Source organism: Conger conger, chromosome 1 (genome assembly GCF_963514075.1).
Source record: "Conger conger chromosome 1, fConCon1.1, whole genome shotgun sequence".
Taxonomy (NCBI): domain Eukaryota; kingdom Metazoa; phylum Chordata; class Actinopteri; order Anguilliformes; family Congridae; genus Conger; species Conger conger.
The window spans coordinates 76,638,053-76,648,310 of record NC_083760.1 but is presented as its reverse complement, the minus strand read 5'-3'; the positions used below and the strand labels follow the sequence as shown (position 1 = coordinate 76,648,310).

The window sequence follows — 10,258 nt, the reverse complement described above, 5'->3', positions numbered from 1 at the left end:
TGACTGTGAAGCATATGTTTGATGTTAGCAAATACACATGTATTTATCTATGACTTCACTGTCAAACAATGTGTTTAAATGTATAGAAAATAATATTTTATGTGTGTTAAGTGGTACACACCTGCACACCATTGCATTTGTGTGTGCATGCATTTGTGTGTGTGTGTGTGTGTGTGTGTGTGTGTGTGTGTGTGTGTGTATGCACCAAACTATACTTTGTGATGTGTGATTTTGCTATAGAGAAGTGATACAGTACTAACATGGTCACTTTGTTACATGATGTATCAAACAAAATTTTAATAAGGCAGAGAAAGGAGACCCACCTGGTCAAGCACATTGACATTCATTACAAAATCTTTCCCTTGTTCACACACACATGCACGCACACACACACGCTTGCATGTGCACACATACATAAAGCTGTTATTTGCAAGTCTGTGGCTCATTCATTCAAATTCCCCCAAGCGCTGATGCTCATTATATTTACAGTGATCTGGCTTTTCCTCTGCTAAAATCGTTTCAAGCAAAAAAATTAATGAATCAGAAGGCGTTTTTTTTAATGCAACATTCATAATTATTACAGATGGCAATTTCTATCAGTGCGTTCAATAGCCTTAGGCCCTGCACTCCCCCAAAACATACTGTATATGCAGTCATATACGGGGGATGATCCCATGTGCCTTTCTCTGTCCTTCTGTAACCCAACACCTCCTCCTCTGCCTCTGTGATAATCCCTTTTCTGACTTTTTTCCTCAGGCTCCACCCCCTGTTTTCTTACTGGGAAACAGAGGGAAAGGGGGAATGGTGGGTGGAGAGAAAAGCAGCTCATGTGTCTATAGAAGCAGCCTGGCTGTTCCCTCCTCACTATGCATTTCACTTGCGTGGAGCCGTAACATTCCTTTCTCCCTCTGATCTTTTCTGCTCTGTTCTGTTCTCTCTCTTTTCTCTGTTCTCTCTCCCTTTATTGCTTTCTCCCCCTCATTGTACCTCAATCTCTCTGTGCTTGTACTTGTGTGTGTATATGTGTGTGTGTGTCAGAGAAGCTGAATCAAGAGAGGATCAAATCAAGCATTCTTTCTCAGAACCATTCACATCCAAGGAAATATGTGGCTATCGGTGGTGTTGCTTCTGCTTGGATTCTCAGCCCTGGTTCAGGGTAGGTGTCTCTGTCTCTGCTCTGTGTGTGCATTCTGTGTGAGGAAGGGGAAATGAGACGATGTGTTGCATTATAATTAACAGAGTGAATGGAAATGGAACATTTCTGTATGTGGCCAGTATGCTTTTTATTATGTGCATTTACAGGGAACACAACTGAATGAATGTCAATGATATGTGATGTTCTGTGTGCCATGGTAGATAACTGGTTGCCTGTGTGGCTTTAATTTATCTTACAGAAATTTAGGGAGAGAGATTAGGAGATTTGTTTGTGGTGTTGCTTTAAAAGCTGTAATCACAGTCTAACCCACATCGTCTCTCTCAAACCCTCACCAACCCCCTGCGATGATAGACAGCAACAGTATCCAAGCAATCAAAGCCATAACAACCAGCTCACACCAGAACACTGTCAATGATCTGATTCGATCCTGTTCCCTTGTCATATGGCTGTGGATGTGCTACATTGGTGGAGCAAGGCAGGGATAAAAAAACATGTTGCCATGGAAAGATAAAGATAAAGATCACACAGCATGTTACAGCAAAGATTTTAAATTGTCCTATATCTTGTGGGTAATGCCCCTGGCACTCAATGCCACTGAAAATGGCTTCTCAATGAGTAACTGATCCAAATAACCAGTGCCTGTATCTCTCTCTCTCTCTCTCTCTCTCTCTCTCTCTCTCTCTCTCTCTCTCTCTCTCTCTCTCTCTCTCTCTCACACACACACATTCATCTCTTCTTTTGTGTTCTTCCATCCCTATCCCCTGCTTTCTATGTCCTTCCATTCTTCCCCAATTCCATGGCTTTCACTCTCAGTGTCAGTGCAGGGTCCACACCAGAGGTATCTGCTGAAGGAGTTATTAAAGGACTACAATCGCATGGAGAGGCCAGTGGCCAATGACTCTCTTCCTCTCACTGTTAAATTCTCAATGATCCTGGCACAGATTATGGATGTGGTACTGGCCCCTCAGTCTCTTATCCTTTACCTCTGTCTGCCTGTTTGCTCTCTCTGTTAATCTAAATATACCTGTTCAGCTGGGTGTGGCGCTGGAATATGAAGACTGTTATGTTGGCATCCGTGAAAGAGAGTTTGAGGAGGGAGAAGGTTGAGCCAGGAGAAATAAGATGGTTAGGGGCAGTGTCAATCTCGTCTTGAAATGCTTTTCCATGTCTTTTAGGATGAGAAGAATCAGATCCTCACTACCAATTTATGGCTTCAGATGGTAAATACCCCCGAAAATATAATGTAATATTTGCAGAAAGGTTAGGTATGGTTGCAAAGGTGTAAAGAGGATTGGTGTTTTTTGATTGAATAGCAGGAATAGCAGGAATACCAAACTGAGAGATCAGTACTTTCATCATAGCCTGGCTGGCTTTGGCTGGTAGATATGAGTGGCACTGGTGTAGCGGGTGTAACCAGCGGTTATTGAGCTGAATTTGAATGTGTCCCATAGCACTGGTATGATCACTATCTCCAGTGGAACCAGTCTGAGTATCCTGGGGTGAAGAACCTGAGATTCACCACTGACCAGGTCTGGACACCTGACATTCTCCTCTATAACAGGTAACACATCTATAATACACACCCAATAAACACACACACACACACACACCACATGCATGACTAACTGCCAACCTATTGTCCCTTATTTCACCTTGATGTTGTTAGTGCGCATGACAAGTTTGATTCCACCTTCAAGACCAATGTTCTGGTTAACTCCAGTGGCTTCTGCCAGTATCTTCCACCTGGTAAGTCCTGTCTCTTTAACCGTTAAACACACAGTATGTCAATTTCTCTCTCCTGTTTAACACTGAAATCCCTCTTATCTCTGTAGCATAATGCAGCCATTCTCGCAGTATAACCCCTGATTATCTCCGCCCTGCATTTATCCCATTCATACTTCATTGCCATGATAAGATACAAAACAAAAACGAGTACAGTCCATGTAGTAATTGCAGTCCTAATAATAGCGATATTTTGAATAGGAGTAATTATAAATGATTTATTTGGCAGGGGATGAATCATCCCTCAGGCTGTGACAGTTGCCTGTTCTGGGCTGCCAAAGATACAGCTCCTTCAGCATCCTTGGAGGATTCTCATGTTTGAGTTTCTGACAGAGCTGGGAAAGTTGGGAACATTTTATTGCCTTTTCTTTTATTTATTTATGTTTCTCACATCAGGGACCTGCATGATGCAAGACTACTGAGTTAGCTAGATAGCTGCACTTTGTAAAACCCGGAACAGCTCTTTTTACTGTAGTCCATATTCCAGATTACTCAGTGCAGTTTTCCAGCTAACTTGGTAATAGTAATCCTGCTCTATGATCCTGCTTTATGGTTAAAAATGTAGCTCTGTCCCAATCTAATGTCTTACCCCAGGGATCTTCATGAGCACGTGTAATGTGGATGTACGCTGGTTCCCCTTTGACATCCAAAGATGTGAGCTGAAGTTTGGCTCGTGGACCTTTGATGGCTGGTTGTTGGACCTGCAAATGAACGAGGCCAACACCTCTGGGTACATGACTAATGGAGAATGGGACTTGATCGGTGAGTTGACCCTTGACCAAGACCACAGATATCTCCTGGTTACCCTCTCCTACTCCTTCATCCATGTCTCTGAGGACTCTGTCATTACATTATTACATTATTACATTATTACATTATTACATTATTACATTATTACATTATTGGCATTTGGCAGACGCTCTTATCCAGAGCGACGTACAGTTGATTAGACTAAGCAGGAGACAATCCTCCCCTGAAGCAATGCAGGGTTAAGGGCCTTGCTCAAGGGCCCAACAGACCACCAACCTTGCGGGTCCCAATCATGTACCTTAACCACTATGCTACAGGTTGCCCATGTACCTTAACCACTACACTACAGGTTGCCCGTGTACCTTAACCACTACGCTACAGGTTGCCCATGTACCTTAACCACTACGCTACAGGTTGCCCATGTACCTTAACCACTATGCTACAGGTCACCCCTCTCCTTATTTTGATCTTTTATGCGCTCTCTCTCTCCCCCAGGGTAATGTTGCTCATCTCTCTCCCCCTCTGCTCTCTCTCCTCCAGGGTAATGTTGCTCATCTCTCTCCCCCTCTGCTCTCTCTCAGGAGTTCCAGGTAACCGGAACGTGGTGTATTATGAGTGCTGCAAGGAGCCGTACCTGGACGTGACGTTCATGGTGACCATCAGACGGCGCACGCTGTACTACGCCCTGAACCTGCTGATCCCCTGTATGCTCCTCTCCTCCATGACCCTGCTCATCTTCCTCCTCCCTGCCAACTCCGGGGAGAAGATCTCTCTGGGTACAGAGGGAGAGAGACCAAGAGAATGGCTTTGTGTGCGTGTGCGTGTGCATGTGTGTGAGAGACTGTGTGCATGTGTGTGCATGTGTGTGCATGTGAGTGAGTGTGAGTGTGTGAGTGAGTGTTTGTGCGTGTGCCTGTGTGTGAATGTGTGCGTGAGAGAGTGTGTGCATGTGTGTGCGTGTGCATGTGTGTGTGAGAGAGTGTGTGCATGTGTGTGCGTGTGTGTGTGAGAGAGTGTGTGCATGTGTGTGTGTGTGCATGTGTGTGAGTGTGAGTATGTGTGAGTGAGTGTTTGTGCATGTGCCTGTGTGTGAATGTGTGCGTGAGAGAGTGTGTGCATTTGTGTGCATGTGTGTGTGAGAGTGTGTGCATGTGTGTGCGTGTGCCTGTGTGTGAGTGTGAGTATGTGTGAGTGAGTGTTTGTGCATGTGCCTGTGTGTGTGTGTGTGTGTGAGTGTATGTGCATGTGCCTGTATGTGTGTTTGTGTGTGAGAGAGAGAGTGTATGTGCGTGTGCCTGTGTGTGTGTGTGTGTGTGTGTGAGAGAGTGTATGTGCACGTGTGTGTATGTGTGTGTGCATGTGAGTGGGTGTGTGCATTTGTGTGCATGTGCCTGTGTGTGTGTATGTGTGTGTGCATGTGTGTGCATGTCTGTGAGTGTGTATGTGTGTGTATCTGAGAGTGTGTGCATGTGTGCACATGTGTGTGTGTGTATGTGTGTGAGAGTGTGAGTGTGTGTGTGAGTGTATGTGCATGTGCCTGTGTGTGTCTATGTGAGTGGGCGTTATATTAAAAATATTGAGCATTCAAAGGCCCATAAGAGTATGCTCTCCCACAAGAATTGCCTTTCAGAGTCACGTACTCTAGTCTTACCTCAGATAATTTGTGCATATGCTGTGTCTGTGTGAAGGTTTCACCTCCAGAAAGCCAAAATGAAATTTCAAGAAATCAAACATTTCAAATTTGAGACAAAGATGAGGTTCAAACTTGACCTAGCTGTAAGTAAAAGTCTCTCATTCTCATATCTTTCTGAATTTGACATGCTATTACAATTGTGGATTGTCCTCCTGTAATGCAAACATGGCAAGAAGGTCTGCGTAGGCACAGCAGGTGTCATCGTTGCCAAACAGTGAGAAGGTCCTACCTCGAGCTGTGCCCGGGCTTTCTGCGTGGGTTACATGCAGTTTGGGTTAACTGGACAGTCCAAATTGCCCCTCGGTGTGCTCCTGCCCTTGACCTGGGCACCTGCCTCAGAACTGGAGTTTATTGCACTATGGCTGCCTACTGCTCCTAAGTAATTTGGATGGGTTATACAGTTGGATGCATTTATACAGAGGATGCATTTCCTTGCCGTAGAAGCAATGACAACCATGAATAAATAAAAAAGAAGTAGTTTCCTGCCAAGCAACAGGATACAGTAATGCGTTTAAAATTTTAAAAGGAGTAACATGGTTCCCACTATGTTATATTTTTCCTCTGGAAAATGGGATTTAAAAAACAAACAAACTCTGTCCTGGTTTCTTGTTCAAAAGCCCATTTGTGTCTGGCTTCTGAGCTTGTGAATTTATGTTTGTAGCACGTTCTGATCCTGCGGCCCCACGCCCTCTTGGCACACACCCCATACGCTCCGGTGGTGCCATCACCACTTGCCAAGGCAGCTTTTCTGGAATCTGAATTCTAAATCTGACAAGCTGAGAAAACAAGAAAGGACCCGGCAGAAAGACAGGGAACCAGCGATGTAACCGTAAACAGAGAAGAGGGGGAGGGGAGAGGTTTAAGGAAGACGGAAAAGATGAATAGCACACGTTGATTTCCTGACCCAGTAAGTGAATTCTCCTCTTTCCCTCGTGCCATTCTCACACTGTTGCCTTATTCCCCCTGCCCCCTGCAGGCATCACTGTGCTCCTCTCTCTCACCGTGTTCATGCTGTTGGTGGCAGAGATTATGCCAGCTACATCAGACTCTATACCTCTGATCGGTAAGTGTCTGCAAATCTGCATTTAATGGAAATTACATTACATTACATTTCAGGCGTTTGGCAGACGCTCTTATCCAGAGCGACGTACAGCAAAGTGCATAACCATAACCAGGGACCAGAGGGAAGTACAGTTTCAATTGCTAAGAATAATGAATATACGCTTATGTACTGTCAGGACAACAGCTTACATAGCCAAACCAAGGCAGCTATGTGAATGAACCGCCCCTTTCCCAAAGAATCAGTGAAATGAATACTTTTAGTCTGAGAGCCTAATTGTGAAAAGGAAAAGACATCATTGAGGTTTTATTATTGCACTCCGTTAAAGTATGCCCTGTCTGTGAATCCCCGTCAGGTCAGTACTTTGCCAGCACCATGATCATCGTGGGTATGTCCGTGGTGGCCACAGTTGTGGTGCTGCAGTACCATCATCATGACCCTAATGGAGGAAACATGCCGAAATGGGTAAGGGCTGCAGTCTGTCCACTCAGCCACTCGCATGCCCTCCTGTCTCTCCCAGTGAGAATGAAAGAAATGTACCACAGTGAGAGGGTGGATCTGGAGCTGGGCGGGGCAGCTATACAACTCTCTTATAAGCACTGCATAGCACCTCCATAAGCACTACATAGACACTCCTTAATGCCGTAAAGTCAATAACTGCAAAAAAGGCTTATGTGTTATATGACCCCCGAATGCCGCACAATACCAGGACATACCAAGTGACACACACCATATCCCTTTATCGACACATTTATGAAGGTCTGTGTAGAGCTTATGAAGGAGTTATAGAGCTCTTATTAAGGACCGTTCATAGGAAGCAGAGTAATGTTTAATTTCTCTGCTCGTATGTAAGTGCGAGTAGCTGAAGGTAGCATCTCAGCCTCGCTGTCCCTGTTCTTTAAATGACTGTGCTGTCTGTACCCCCCCCCCTCTCAGGTCCAGCTGGTTCTGCTGCACTGGGTGGCCTGGTTTCTGCGGATGAAGCGTCCCGGGGAGAGAGGGGAGCCCAGCCACACCCCCTGCGCCCCCCAGCTGCGCCGCTGCTCCTCGGGCTCCCAGAACAGGAGCCTGCCCACCCCCGCGGAGCGGTCCCTGCACTCCAACCTGACGCCCCTGAAGGCCAGGCTGTCCTACCTGAGCCACACGCACAACTCCCTGCCGCACCTGCACACTCAGACCAGCGCCAACAACAACAGCAACCTGCTGTACATCGGCTTCCCCAGCCTGGACGACCCGCCCCTCATCGCCGAGCACGTCCACAGGACCAGCACCATCACCCGCAAGGGCGGCTCCGGCGGTCTGGCAGGGAGCCCCCCGTCCCCGGGGCCCACCCTGGACGCCCTGGGCTGCCCCAGCAGCGTGTCCAGCGGCTTCGGCCCCGCGGTGGGGGCCGGGTACCTGGGGGCCTCCCACCACGCTTTGGGCGACCCCCAGCTGCAGGCCATCCTGGAGGAGGTGCGCTTCATGGCCGACCGCTTTCGGGAGCAGGACGAGAGCGGCGTGATGGCGGACCAGTGGAAGTTCGCGGCGGCCGTCATCGACCGGCTCTGCCTGGTGGCCTTCAGCGTCTTCAACATCATCTGCACCATCTCCATCCTCATGTCCGCCCCTAACTTTGTGGAGGCCATGTCCAAGGACTTCATCTGAGGGAGAACTGTGTGTGTGTGTGTGTGTGTGCATGCATGTGTGTGCAGCTGTATGTGTGTGTGTGTGTGTGTGTTTGCGCGTACGTGGGAAGAGGGGGGTTGAGAGGAACAGTGGAGCGGAGTGGCTTCGTCTTTCTCTGAGGAGGTGGGACTTCACCACCGAGCGAGGGAAAGAAGAAAGGAATAGAAAGTGGAGAGGTGAAACAAGTTTGATGGGAAACAAAGAGGCACGATAGGTGAGCAACCCTTTGTGAAAGATAGAGAAGTTTCGGAGAGAGAAACAAAGGTGCTTTATTTTTGACAGACAATACGTTGAGCCGCCTTTCACCAAAGGCAGAGCATTCAGGAGAGGGGGAACGCTCCAGATTCAGACAATTCAGACCCTTCTTTGTGTCATTCAGCTGTGTAACTGACATCCTTCTTTGTACGATTGTATTGACCATTTGTCAGTTGGTAATTAGGAGAGATCCAGAGGAGTCATGGGACTGCAGTGATTCACTAAATCTTTTTAGCACTGGCCACCCTAGGATGTGTGCATCATTGTTCAGCAGTGAATCAGTTGAGCTGAGATTGTGACTTGTGCGCTTGCATTAGATTGTACTCTTCTGAAAGATATTGCTGGAACACATTTGGCAGCTGACACGCTTTCCCCTCTCTACCTCTGAATCTGAACTGATTTCCTATGATCTCTCCGTAAAAAATGGAAATGTTGAATGTGCTATCTCTGAATATGCATCCAAAAATAAAAAATATTATTTTCTATGAGCGCATCAGTGACCTTAATTTCCTTGCCTGCATGATTCAGCATGAATGAGCTGTAAAAATGACTGTGAGAAAGCTACTAACATATATTTTAATAACTGACCTCTTAATGAAAGAGAAAGTAATGCTGCAGAGAAACCATTCTTAGTCTGTGGAGGGTGAAACCAGCATCTTAATCAGTAAGCAAGGACAGTGCCTTAAACCCATCCATATTCATCACCATGGTCGCCAATCAAAGAGCTTTGTTAAGCAGCTGTCAGTTAAAGCGTAAAAGAATCCCAGTATCAACTCGGCAATAAGCATTGGCCAGCTGATGCTTAATATACGAGGACAGACGAGGACTATCAGTCAGGTTTCACACCGTTCCCGGGGCTGGTGACCTGCGCAGTGCTGACCGTCTGACTGTGCTCTCGCAGGTGGGAAGAGAGAAAAGATGGAAAGAGAGAGAGAGAGAGAGAGAGAAGGCACAGAGGACAAAGCAACAAAGTAATGCAAGTAATTTCAAAGTGCCTAGGCAATGAACCAACAAGATGGGAAAATTAAAACCTTCATTCAAAAAGGCAAAATTAATAAAAGTGTTGTCTTCTGAGGTATGTGAGATGGGGAAGGCAATTAAAAATGCAAAGACCTGGACAAGAAGCTTCTCACGACATTAAATACAATGAGTGTGCAGTAATGTTAGACAAAGCTATGAGGCAGACAGCAGTGCTCACTAACACAGCAGTCAACATGGCATGGAACATGCCATAACTTTTACTAGGGTCTATAATGCCATTTGTATTTCATAGCAATGCCAGCGAAGTCACAATTTATGCTTAGTGTGTATGGAGTATGTAGGTTTTACTGAAAAAAGTGCTCATGAACACACTGTCAAACACGTACATCCCAAATTGGGTTTCAGTCCTGGGGAAATTCGCTAATATTTCATTTAATTTCGTGCTGTTGGTGTACAGGTCAGGTTACGGTGCCATTCTGATGATAATTTTAATGAGGAAGATAAGCTGTAAGGTGTAGGGAAAAGTGGCCCTGGGATGACCCTGCGATGGTCACCAACCCTGGTCCTGGAGAGCTACTGGGTCTGCTGGTTTTCGCTGTTACTCTGCACTTAATTTATCAATTAGAGCAGATGATTACACAGCTAACTCACCTCACCTGGTTACCTGGGTCTCAACAGGGTGCTGATTTTAAGGTGAAAACAAAAACCAGCAGACCCAGTGGCTCTCCAGGACCAGGGTTGGTGACCTCTGGGCGTAAACAAACGTATCCTCACACGCCCCTCTGAACCAGGGCCGGCAGCCCGCGCCTCTCCACAGAAACGTACCACACAACGACGATCCCACACGCTCCCATCAATACTTCATTACGGGTGAAGAGCGACCGCCCTGCAGATCTGTAAAAACAGCATGCCG

General features: G+C 46.5%; 1 protein-coding gene across 2 annotated transcripts; it reads left to right on the top strand.

Moving 5' to 3' along the window:
- Positions 1–865: 865 nt before the first annotated feature.
- LOC133122204 (neuronal acetylcholine receptor subunit alpha-7-like) lies at positions 866–8,849 on the top strand. Of its 2 annotated transcripts, XM_061232443.1 has the most exons (10): positions 866–1,156; positions 1,970–2,109; positions 2,332–2,376; positions 2,608–2,717; positions 2,823–2,902; positions 3,533–3,700; positions 4,270–4,464; positions 6,358–6,444; positions 6,797–6,906; positions 7,378–8,849. In XM_061232443.1, exons 1-10 carry the CDS (start codon positions 1,105–1,107, stop codon positions 8,086–8,088), a joined length of 1,698 nt encoding a protein of 565 aa, XP_061088427.1. In that variant the 5' UTR covers positions 866–1,104; the 3' UTR covers positions 8,089–8,849. The 2 variants fall into 2 exon arrangements, with proteins under 2 accessions (XP_061088427.1, XP_061089230.1); XM_061233246.1 differs by lacking the exon at positions 1,970–2,109.
- Positions 8,850–10,258: the final 1,409 nt, after the last annotated feature.